This window comes from Lepus europaeus, chromosome 7 (assembly GCF_033115175.1).
Source record: "Lepus europaeus isolate LE1 chromosome 7, mLepTim1.pri, whole genome shotgun sequence".
Lineage (NCBI taxonomy): Eukaryota > Metazoa > Chordata > Mammalia > Lagomorpha > Leporidae > Lepus > Lepus europaeus.
The window spans coordinates 53,584,360-53,597,157 of record NC_084833.1 but is presented as its reverse complement, the minus strand read 5'-3'; the positions used below and the strand labels follow the sequence as shown (position 1 = coordinate 53,597,157).

The 12,798-nt window shown below is 52.9% G+C and overlaps 1 protein-coding gene across 1 annotated transcript in view; it reads right to left on the bottom strand.

Moving 5' to 3' along the window:
* Window positions 1-9,116, bottom strand: part of GALNT18 (polypeptide N-acetylgalactosaminyltransferase 18) — a 337,202-nt gene extending 328,086 nt beyond the window's left edge. Inside the window, exon 1 of the mRNA XM_062198112.1 lies at window positions 8,500-9,116. Within this exon, the coding sequence (XP_062054096.1) occupies window positions 8,500-8,734 (235 nt within the window). The 5' untranslated portion in view covers window positions 8,735-9,116. The remainder of the gene's footprint in view (window positions 1-8,499) is intronic.
* Between the last annotated feature and the right edge of the window lie 3,682 nt (window positions 9,117-12,798).

The window sequence follows — 12,798 nt, the reverse complement described above, 5'->3', positions numbered from 1 at the left end:
AGGCTCCCGGACAGAACCCAAGTGAGACCCTCAATGCAGCCCCAGGTCAAGACTATAAATAGCCCACTCAGTTCTGCAGGTGAAGTGAGGTCAGACATCCTGTAGGATGGTGAGGAAGACGCTGCGGTAACCTTGCTATAGGTATCTGCATTCCAGCGGTACCTGCGGAAACAGATTAGCCCAACCCAAGTGGCTGAAGCCGACCTCCAAGGCCCGTCCAAGCCAGAAAGCAGGCTGTGCTTCTCTGACATTTTTCATTCTGAATTCTCCTTGAGATTCTACACCTACCTACTTATCAAGGGCAAATAACAATTCACGTCAAGTGAGTGGGAAAGAATGTAGAATTCATTCATTTTACAGCCTACACACTTAGGGCTAAAAATGAAAATTCTCTGACCATGGGGAAAAAAAGTTATACAACTTTGGCAAGGTTTGTCTGCTGCACAAAGATGTGGGCCTGGGCTGGTCACCAAGGCAATTAGGCTCAACCTCTAAGCCGTGCTATTCAACGCTCGCTAAATATCAATCACCGTCCCAACACAATTCCATCTGCCACTGTGCACGCCGAAAGACAAACAGCTTCACTATTTAAATGACGTCCTTTCCTCAAATAAACGCCAAGCACTCAGCAAACAATCCGTCCTCTTCTTCACAAACCCTGCCCCACAAAGGACCAGATGAGGACACCAGCCAAGCTGAGGCGACATCCAAAAGCTAGAACCGCCAAGCCTAGGGCATCTTCTGATTCTTGGGGACCACCTAAGGTTTGCAACTCAGCAAACAGAGCAATCTGCTGTCAGGGACCCGATGTGCATTAATATGCACATCAAATGCCTAATAAAGTTTCAGGAAACAAAATGCAGCTAATAACCCATTTCTCCCATTGTTGGGATGATCTTGATTCGGTGAAGTGAGATAATGGATTTAGAAATTAGTCATATAATGTAATACATTATTAATCATGGTATTCATAAGGGAAAATAGATGCTAAAGGAACACCACCCAGGAATTCACTTTCCTTTTAGCTTTGTTTACTCTCTTGAATTCCTCCTGCTTCCATCATGCCTCACCAGAATGTAACAGTCTGATCTTCCCCTCTCCTCCCCAGTGATTTTCAACCTGTTTCTGAAGAAGTAGAGGCTGCTAAATAATCACATGTTTTAGAGAACACAGGAACAGGGAGTGTGCAAGTCCCAGGGAGGGAGGGAGCCCAGAGCTGGGGCCTGGGAGACCCCTCCCGAGCCTTTTACCTCTTGGTTCCCAATCAAACCTTCTTTCTAGAAGGTTTGGGGTGCCTGGGGACACAGTGGGAAAACTACTCCCCTAGACCATCTATGAGAAACAACCAGTATATACGTAGCATGTAAGGCAGGCGCGATGGATGGAGATAGCTATAAATAAAACACAAATGTAAAATACACAAACATGGATAGTCAAAGAGAAGAATAGGCAAAGGACACAGCAGTTTTCACAAAATGAGGGCAAACATGTAGGTGGGGGGAAGCAGTCATCAAAGGAAGACAAATTAACAGAATAGTGTGTTTGACAGAGATTCCATTGGCCCAGAAAAATTGGATGATGACATCCAAGACTGGCCAAGCTCCATTACACTGGTACAGTAACACTACTGTCAGCCCCTCTACAGCAAGCCCTTCCTTTTGGAAAACAGTTTTCATAAAAATGTCCACAGTAATTTTTGTTTTTTCTTTTAATTTGAGAGGCAGTGAAAGAGAACCCCTATCTGCTGGTTCACTCTTCAAATGCCCACAACAAAGCCAGGAGCCAGGGATTCAGTTCAGCTCTCCCACTCGGATGGCAGGAGCCCACATACCGGACCCATTCTCACTGCCTCCCAGTGTCCACATGAGCAAAACGCTGGAGTCAGGAGCCTGGGCTGGGGATGAACTGCAGGCTCTGGGATGCGGGATATGAACGTCCTGGCTGGCATCTCGACTGCTGGCCACACGTCTGTCCCACTCACACTCTGAGTCACTGCTTACCCACCTTCTGGAAACTTGGCGGGGCTACGGAAGGTCCATGGGAAACTGGAAGTACAAGGTGCATTTATCTGAATGCAAACTCTGATAATCCATGCATAGCTTTTTTCATATTACACATTTTCCATGAACTTTTTGAAGACCCCTGTACATCTTGAAAATAATTTAAAAGAAAAGAAAAAAAAAGAGGTGAAGACATTGACTTCTGCTGAGAATGTCCAACAATAGGGAAGTGGTTGTCTCAACAATGGCACAGGATGGTGAGAATACTACGCAACCATTACCAACACACTAACAGTTCTCCTAAACACCCCCACCTCGGTCCACTCTCCATATCCACTGGGCTTTCCATTTTCTCTGTCCAACAAACCCCACGACACCTCTGTCCCTCCATGTGGCCCCTTCTCAACCACTGCGGCTCCCAGTCGCCTCCCCCTCGCTGGGCTGGTTCCCAGACATGTTTACACCATTTGGACTTGTCACTGTAACCACCCAATTTAATTATATATGAAATCTGACTGCTAAAACGATGAGAGTTGCTGTTTCTAAGAAAATTAATTTAAATGCTTTGGTAAGACTTTAAGCAAGGTTGTCCCTGACATCGCAGTCAAATTACATGTGAGAAAAATTACTGCAAAAGGTCAAACAAAGATCACAAAAAAACTAGGCTACTGTACAGAGATACCATCATTAGTACCTTTCAGCTCCCAGAGAATTTTAAAGAAAACAGAACTAGAATCAGACTTGGTAAACAGGACGTCATAGGAGCAGTTTGTGCCAGGAAGATGAGCCGAATACCGATCGGCAATTCACCCCAAAGTCAGTGCTCTGGCCTGACATCAAAGAACTGGCACGTGAACCTACATGAAAACCAGATGCTTTAATCACATAATTTTAAAACACAATCGTTTAATGCCTGTTTGCAACATTCCCCTTCCTTCTCCTCTCTGACCGGGATTTCATGAGCGGGCCGTGTGGAAGAGAGGAACCCATTGTCCTTTGCCAGCAACACTGGACCACATGGACTGAGAGTGGCTCCGACCATCGTGACCCCCGACTACTGCCCCAGTGCAGAGCCTGGCCCAGATTACATCCCCAGCAACTAAATGTGGAGCCAGGAAACTATGTAGCAAACATGAAAAAATGCTCCTAACAAAAAGAAAATTTAAAAAGGGCAGACTACAAGATTACACATAAATCATAACTATGATTTTAAAATATGGGGGCAGGGGCAAGCATTGTAGTTAAGCTGCCACTTGCGACACCAGCATCCTGTACCAGCACCTGTTAGAGTCCTGGCTGCTCCACTTACAATCCAGCTCCCTGGTAATACATCTGAGAAGGCAACAGATGATGGCCCAAGTGCTTGGGCCTCTGCCACCCTTGTGGGAGACCTGGATGGAGTTCCAAGTTTCTAGCTCTGGTATGGCCCAGCCCTAGCTGTTGCAGCCATTTGGGGAGCTGACCAGTGGATGGAAGACCTCTCTCTCTCTCTCTCTCTCTCTGTCACTCTGCCTTTCAAATAAGCAAATAAACCTTAAAAAAAAAAAAAAAACTTCAGGGGGCTGGCACTGTGGCATAGTGGGTAAAGCCAGCATCCCATATGAACACCGGTTTGAGTCCCAGCTGCTCCACTTCCAATCCAGTTATCTGCTATGGCCTGGAAAAGCAGCAGAAGATGGCTCAAGTCCTTGGGCCCTTGTACCCATGTGGAGACCCAGAAGAGGCTCCTGGCTACTGGCTTCAGATCAGCGCACATCCAGCTGTTGAGGCCATCTGGGGAGTGAACCAGTGGATGGAAGACTTCTCTCTCTCTCAGCCTCTGCCTCTCTGTAACTCTGCCTTTCCAATAAATAAATCAATCTTGTAAAAAAAAAAAAAAAACTGCAGAGGCAAATAGACAAGGCTAGTAAAGAATATTCAAAATGCAAAATAGTTATTAGGGCAGAATGAATTACGGACAATTTTATACATTTTACAATATTTTCTGTGGGGTAGACGTTTGGTGCAGTGGTAACTGTCACTTGGGGTGCCCACATCCTAAGTCAGAATGTCTGGTTTGAGTCTGGGCTCCACTTCCAATTTCAGCTTCCTGCTACTGTGCACCCTTGAAGGTATCGGTAACTGTGGCTCAATGACTTGGGTCCATGTTGCCCATGTGGGAGACCAGACTGAGTTCTGGGCTCCAGGCTTCAGCTGGTCCAGCCCTAGTTGTTGCAGACTTTGGGGAAGCAAACCAATGGATGGGAGATTTCTGCCTCTCTGCCTTTCAAATAAAATGAAAGTAAACAATTTTTTTTTCTTAACATTAGCACATTATTTTCTAGATTCAACAAGATCCTAATCAGAAAAAGGAGAGTCATTTTTGCTTTTAACAGTGAATTAGCAATTCCATTCCCCTAAGTTCTCCAACACTTGGGTCTTCTTCAGCAAACTCTCTACCTCCCCCGCCTGTCTCACCCATCTGATCTTTCTCCTCCTAGGACCAAACCTGTAATGACATGTATTTTGTGTTTCCAAGCTATCAGGATGCTTTTTTAAAAAAAAAAAAAAATTTGAAGTTTTCTACCCTCTCGTTTAACAGCTATTTGGTTGGGGGAAAAAAATCTCAAAACTGCAATTTACATTCCCAAGAGATTCTCAAACACCATCTAATTAAATCATTCAATCAGAAAACAAATTAAAATGAAATATCACTGCAACCCCCAAGAGGAAAATAAACTTTTCAGTCATGACGAGAACAGACCTCTAGGGTGACGCTCCAAAGCCTCTTCTAATTGCAAGTCCTTCTGAACATCCTGCGGAACATTTTGTGACATTTGCAGCTTCCGGGACAACTTTCCTTCCTCCGGAAAGAGGAACCTGAGCACGCCTCTGGAGCAAAACATGTTCTTTGCAGAAGGTAATGCTCTCATTAATGACTATTTGGTGCACCAGGCCTCTGCCCGGAGTACTCTCTCATTCACCCACTCACCCATCCAACGCCTACTCTCTGCAGAACACGTCAGGGTGCGCAACAAACACGAGGTGAATGGCACCTCTGCCTCTTGCCAGGAAACCAAACCAAACCCTGAGCCTCCTGAGTCCTTCTATGGACAGCATCTCCGAGTGGGAAATGGTGTCGATGCCGACGCCATCGCCCCCCAGCCGTCCTCTGAAGTCTTAACTCTCACACTCATTTCCACCGTCATCAACTGGTTCCAAGGAACTCTTCTCACCTGGGGGTCCCAGGAGAGAGCAGAGCACGTGGTTAGGAATTTAGACTCTGAAGCCACACTAGCTGTGTTTAAACCCCTTTACTACCAAGAACCAGTGGTGTGACCCTAGACAACTCATGGAACCTCTCCGGGCCTTGGTTTCCACATCTGTCGAATGGGGCTATTATCACCTACCTCACAGGGCTGTGTATAGTAAATAGTCAACACATGGAAAGCATATAGAAGAGGGTCCAGTGTATAACAGGTGCTATATAATTTTTCCTTTTTTTTTTTTTTACAGGCAGTTAGACAGTGAGAGAGAGAGAAAGAGAGAGAAAGGTCTTCCTTCCTTTGGTTCACCCCCCAAATGGCCGCTACAGCCGGCGCGCTGTGCCGATCCGAAGCCAGGAGCCAGGTGCTTCCTCCTGGTCTCCCATGCAGGTGCAGGGCACAAGCACTTGGGCCATCCTCCACTGCCCTCCTGGGCCACAGCAGAGAGCTGGACTGGAAGAGGAGCAACCAGGACAGAACCGGTGCCCCAACCGGGACTAGAACCCAGGGTGTCGGTGCTGCAGGAGGAGGATTAGCCTAGTGAGCTGCAGCGCCGGCCAATTTTTCCTTCTTATTATTTTTTTAAAAGATTTTATTTAATTATTTGACAGGTAGAGTTACAGACAACGAGAGAGAGAGACAGAGAGAAAGGTCTTCCTTCCATTGGTTCATCCCCTAAATGGCCGCTATGGCCGGCGCTGTGCTGATCCAAACCCAGGAGCCAGGTGCTTTTTCCTGGTTTCCTATGGGGGTGCAGGCGCCCAAGCACTTGGGCCATCCTCCACTGCCCTCCCAGGCCACAGCAGAGAGCTGGACTGGAAGAGGAGCAGCAGGGACTAGAACCCAGCACCCATATGGGATGCCGGCACTGCAGGCGGAGGATTAACCAAATGAGCCACGGTGCCGGGCCCCTCCTTCTTACTATTGCCTCTTATTTGTCTCAGCTCAGCCAAGTAAACAGGATTATTCAATAGGCTCTGCTGACTAGAGGGACTTTGACAGCGGACTACATAGAATCAACCTCTATCACCCAGTACAGGAGTCTAGTGTATGGTCCCTTTCTGCCCTCTGCCTTCGAGAGCTACCCTTGACCAGTCCCAGGGGCTCCTTATCTGTCTTTCTAAAATCCGGGTCACTGGGGGAGAGGGAAGAGCACTCCAGCACCTTGCAGGGAGCTGTCAATCACTGCCACACCATCACAGCACAACCACCCAACTTCTGCCTCATTTGTGGTCTTCACCAAGTCACTGCCCCTTTCCCACCCACCTCCAGGCTGTGGGTTTGGCCTTTGTGTCCTGAGACTGAACATCCACAGGAGCCATTGCACGCATACAAGAGAACTGGACTGGCACGCGTGTTACGGATCCTGCTCTTTTCTTACTCGTCTCCTGAACAATACACAGTTAAAGGTTCCCTCTGAGAAAATCACAAAGGCTCCCTTTGAACTTCACCACCGCGCTTGTTTTCACGCACAGCCTCATAAATTACGTGGCACGATCCACAGCCAACGTAATAGGGGCTCACCCTGGGAGAAGCTCACGGATTAATAACATCCCCTCAACACCGCCCAAAGCGGGACCCAGCCCACCCCCTCCCCTCCTCCCAGGAGAGAATCATTTCCCAGGAACACGTACACACAAGCGGAATCTGAACAGAAACCTCTCAAAACCTGTTGGCAAAGTGCAGACATGGAAGGAGGGCATGGCCTTGTGCCTCCCAGGGAACCATCCCCCACCGCCCTGGGGCGAACACCCACTTCTAGAGCTGATAACTGTCCATCCGGACCCAGGGCAGGGCGTGGGAAATGACAAGGAAGAGACAGCAGCTCCAGGCACCCACGGCAAGACAACCTGGCCCACCACAGCCAGGGCCAGATGCAGAGGGGGAAGCAGGTCTGAAGAAGAAAGTGGCATAGGTCTGCTCTCCTGGGGAAGCCTGTTCTTAACTCACATCGGTCAGGGAGCAAAGCGGACCCAGACGGCTCCCCTGCTCCGACCCCAACCTCCCCTGGGAAGAAACTGTTCCATCACGGGGCAGGACACGCCAAATTCAGGCAGAGCATCAGTCCCGACGGGGGCAAGGGCAGCAGGTGCAAGGGTTGCAAGGCAGACAGCCACGTGTGAACGAGACAGGGCTCCTGGGGGAGGCAGCCTTCAGCGTGCCAAGCTCTGCCGTGCGCTGCACGCCGTCTGTCGGGCCTGCAGGGTTCACAGGTGAACCAGCTTGGGCTCTGCCCCTAGGACGCTAACACACCGGAACACCGGGGCGCAGGGACGTGCAGAAAAAGCAGTGTGAACGGGAGAGGTGCGCGGGGGGCCGGCACCGGAGCTCGCGCGCAGAACGCCGCCTCTCGCCTCTCCCTCCCACGGCTCTTCAGATCCGGTCGCCTCAGAATCCAGAGCGCCGCATCCCGCCCTCCCTCTGGAACCCCGCGCTGGCCTGGAGCGCGCCCACAGGGCACAGCCTCTGACTCCTGGGCCACCCCGCGCCGGTCGGTCCGACCTGCCCCGGCCGCTCGCTGGGCCTGGGAGTGAACTACCGGAGGGCTCGGCCTTCACTGGTCCCGGGCCGCTCCGCCGCGAAGGCGCAGCCCCGGGCGTGTTCTCCAGGTCCTGGGCGGAGGCGCCACCGCTGCAGACGGAGCTCCTGACCTGGGCTTCTTCCCAGCCTTGACACCTGCTCCTGGAGAGGGGTCCTGGCTCCGCGGGCTGCGGTGCAAAACCACTTTAGGTTTAAGCAGCCTTCCAGCCACAGACACCCACACACCCACCTACCCACACACACTGCGTTCCCAGTGGCCCACCGACCCAGCGCAGCAAGCAATGCAACCTCCCTGGCCCGGCTTGTCCCGCAGCCTGAGGGTCCGCGCTGGCATCTCGCCGGTCCCTGACAGTGGCCACACGAGCTCCTTTGCCTTGTGGCTCCTACACACTCACACGCACACACACTACGAGATGGACTCGCGTGCCATCTCGAGTGCCCGCGAGCAGCACCCTGGGACACGTGCGCAGCGCGCCCCCACAGCGACAGCTACCTGCACACACCCGCGCGGGCAGCTCCGCGCACGGCCACGGCCACGGCCGGTCCCGTACGCCAACCAGAGCGCACACGCAGCCCTACCACCACCACCACGCATCTGCCGTCCCGGGGCCCCGCGGTGGCCGGCTGCACGCGCACCCGCCCCGGCGCACCCCGCGTGGCACTGGGCACTCCCCGGCCTCGTGGGCGGCCCAAGTTTCCCGGGGCGCCAGTACCTTGGATGTGCTGCTTGATGACATTCTCCAGGTGGTCCAGTCGCTCAATGATCTTCAGAGTGTCCCCTTTGTCTTCCTCCAGCTTCTTTTCGGGCGCCGGCTCCTGCCCCCGCACATACACGCTGGCGATGTAGTTGGTGACCCAGCCCACGTAGAGCAGGCATATGATGTTGGTCATGCCGCTCAGGATCACGCAGGTGGACACCAAAGTTTTGGTCTTCCTGGTGCACACCATTCTGGGCTCCCTCCTCCATATAGAGCTCCCGGGGAACCCTCCTGGTCGCGCGCCCCGGACTCTCCCGCGCTCACACCCCCTAGCACGTCCGGGGCCGCCGGGCGCCTCAGCACCTGCGTCCCAAGGTCCTCCAAAGCCCGGCCCGCTGGCTGCGGAGCCGCCGTGCCCAAGTTTGCAGCTCCCGCCGCTGCCCACCCGGACAGAGAGCTTGACAAAGAGAACGAGGTGGATTTTTCTTCCAAATTAAAAATCCTGGAGCGGTCACGGGTGGCCGGCAGCCGCGAGCCCCGGCACGCGCGTCTGGGAAACTTTGTCACAGCCTGGGTCCGCGGCCGCGCCGCTTCCCATCGCCGGGCGCCGGCTGCCTCGGCGGTCCGACCGGCCCGCGCTGCTGAGAGGACGGCGGCGGCGGCGGCGCGGCGGCGGCGGGGCGAGCAGCGGCGCCGAGCGGCCCGGCCCCCTCCGAGCGACACGCGCCGCCACCAATCGCGCTCCGGCTCCGGAGAGGGGCCGGGGCTGGGCGGCCGCCGACCAACGGGGAGGGCGCAGGGAGGCGGAGTCCGGCCCCCGGGCCCCACCTGCCAGCCGCCCCCGCCCCCCGCCCCCGAGGGGCGAGCCGGAGCCTCCGCCCGCGCCGGGCGGCGCCGCACCCGCGCCGGCTGCCCGGGACCCGAAGCTGCTCGAGAGGGCGCGCCGCTGGGCCCGGCCCCTGGGTGGGCAGATTCCGCCTCGCGGGGCAGTTCAGCGCGCGCCCTCGCGCAGGAATCCCTGCCTGGCTTGCTGCGTGTCTCGCGCGGGTCCCACCAGCCCACGCGGAGACCCAGTTGCTAGTTGTCGGGACGCAGGCGGCCAGCGAGCAGGGGCGGGACCTCTGGGCGTCCTCCCCTTCCTCGGCCTCCCCCCTGTCCGCCGGCCTCTGGCCGCAGCTTCCCGGTGTCTCCAGACTCGGCCACCGTCCGTCTGGGAGCCGACCCACCGGGAATCTCTTAGCAGCACCGCTAAGCTGTCTCTGGGCAGCCCCTCTCCCACCTCCCGCAGCTTTTGCCCCATCTAGATTTTCATTGTCAAGTCTGCGCAGCTCCCAGAGCACAGCTGTGGGTCCTGCAACCCCAGGTGTCCTTCCCGGTGCACTGGACAGCTCTGCCTGGAAATGCCCCTGGGGCTGGGGGAGGAGAATTAGCTCTCTCTGAATGAACCGTGAGACCCCCGGGCCTGTGGTCACTGCTGCTGGGCAGGAGAGACCTATCCCTGATGGCACAGGGCACCTTGTGACTGTTGGCGGAGCAAGTGCTCACTTCTGCTGGACACCCACTTCTCAGCACCTGAACAGAATTCTGTTTACGTCCCATGTGGGATCTGTCCTTAATGGGTTGTCCAATGTGAAGTGATGCTATAACTAGTACTGAAACAGTATTTTTACACTTTGTGTTTCTGTGTGGGTGCAAACTGATGAAATCTTTACTTAGTATATACTGACTCGATCTTCTGTATATAAAGATAATTGAAAATGAAAAAAAAAACTTGGTGTTAAATTGGACATTGCATAGAAAATTAATCAATTCTTAAAAAAATATCATGTAGGATCTCTGTCCTTAATGTGCTGTACATTGTGATTTAATGCTATAACTAGTACTCCAACAGTATTTTTCACTTTGTGTTGCTATGTGAGGGCAAACTGTTGAAATCTTTATATATACTAAACTGATTTTCTGTATATAAAGAGAATTGAAAATGAATCTTGATGTGAATGGAAGGGGAGAGCGAGCGGGAAAGGGGAGGGTTGCGGGTGGGAGGGAAGTTATGGGGGGGGGGAGCCATTGTAATCCATAAGCTGTACTTTGGAAATTTATATTCATTAAATAAAAGATAAAATAAATAAATGAATAAAATCACAGATTTGCTGCCTCTCGGGAGCATCAAGGAGGCAGCCATGGTGGTAATCGCCGGGGCTCTCTCCAGTGCTCTGTTCTGGATTCCACTGAACCTGCCTTACAGAAGAGGGGAAGCTCCTTGTGTCGCGGTCTACCAGGGGCCCCTCAAAGCAGTGCCTTGTTTTGGACATCTCCCCAAAGAGGCTGTGAACAGAGACACCAACTGAGGCTCCTGGGAGGTCTCTCCCTGACCTCAGCTGGAGCACAGAGCAGTGGGCGTGGGCGAGGGCGAGGGCAGGAGAGGAATGTCTATGTGTGAGACACACAAGGAGAGGAGAGAAGGTGCACACGTTCAGGGGTGGGGGAAAAGCCAAAGCAGACAAACCCATCGCCTCCCCTAGGGACTGAAGCTGTCTCTTCCGTTCCTCTCTTCTGCAGATGCGAGTCAGCTCACAGAGGACGGGTCTCCAGTGCCTTCTGCATGGACAGACTCAGGAGCAGTGGGCTTGGGTACAGCCAACGGCCAAGGTGTGACCCTTTCTGTTCTGCACCCTCGGCCAGGAGGGGCTCTGCAAGTTCAGCTTCAAGGTTAGACAAAGAGGAGGCAATGGCCACTCTTTACATTCTTAATCAGAAAAAAAAAAAGTTGCTTTTAAAAAATAAGTTTCAAGAAGAAAACAAAGTGGATTGTGCAACCTTAAATTTCTACTAGCTAGCCTCCCCTCTAGGATAATTTGTACAACAAAGGAAGGATCCTGAACAGCCTCTCCTCCCCTCTCAAGAGGCACAAGGCTGAGCCTAGCTGTCCAAAGAATACTCGCTGGAGACGCAGCCACACTCCTTCCTCCACTGTGTATTGTTCGTGAGATAAGCCTGGACACCTTTCCAAACATCAGAGGCTCAGTTCGTCCCATGCATCAAATAAAAGCCACTGCCTGCTAAAGGCCTGCGTGTGAGGATTAAATGAAGAGCACACACCTGGGAGGCTGTGATTGGCACAGGACACGGAGTGGGTGCACAGCATCACAGGATATGCTCCCTCCCTTCCCAGGTCACAACCCCGTCCTGGTGTTTAGCCATCCTTGGTGTTTCTACCAGTCATCTCCGCTGTAACAGAAACTAACAGGGACTAAAGCGATTGGCAGCAAGGGGAGGGGCTCGTCGCATCCAGGCTAGGTGGGCTGCAGCGCGCCAGCTCCTGTTCATAATGTCTGTCTTCATCCGCAGCGCAGTGATCTTCCCGGGCTGATTGGAGATTCAACATGGAAGGCTGGTTCCCTTTCGGGCACTGGCTGCCCTGCTGATCTCAGCTTGCCACTAAGGCCTCTGATCCCTCGCTCAGAAACAAGGGAAGTGGGAGGAGACACAGGACCTCAGCCACAAAGATGTTGCAGTCACAAGGTCAGAGGAGTGTGCCCTCATGCAGAAGGCCTGGTAAATCACACCTGAGTAGAGGTTCGTATCTTTGGCCATCAGTTCAATTACATTCCACTCAGCACGAAATTCTTGAGCTCCTGGGGTTCTGTCTGAATGACCAGTTGCCCCGGGCCCTGCCCAGTTTTGTCGCTATGTGAACATAATCTGCATTTCTTGGTCTCTTTTCTAGGCCTGGAAAACAGCTAGAGGCATCCATGGACCGTAACATGTTTTTGATTGTCGAGCTAGGTCACTGATCTAACTCCTGAGTGTTTCCTCACCTTCTCTGTAAGTAAATCCTTCCTCATGGAGTCACCACACACACACACACACACACACAGACTGCACAGTGAATTATTCTTCAGACTGGCTCTGAGGGTTGGAATATTAGTTCTCCTCGTGTTCCAGCCATCAGAGAAAGGCGAGAGCCTTAAAGAATATATGGAAGAGGCTGAAGGGCCTGCTAGGGTCTGCCCAGTGCAGCCTTTGGACCTCACCCATCCTCTACATTGGGAGGCAGCTGTCCTGGTGAGATTTGGGGGTGAGCTAGTAGGACTTCTTACCCTTAGGGGCAGCCCTATCCATCCCACCACCACTCAGCCTTCATCCGGATTATCTGACCTCAGGGGTGGAAAAGGTTAAGTCATTACTGTGGGTCAGCTGCCAGACACATGCTGAGTGGGTACCCCAACCTCAGGGTGAGGGGACAGTGAGCCAATCTTGGCCATGGCCGCAGTCCACTCATCAGAGAGGACTGTCAGTGGCCATCTATACCCA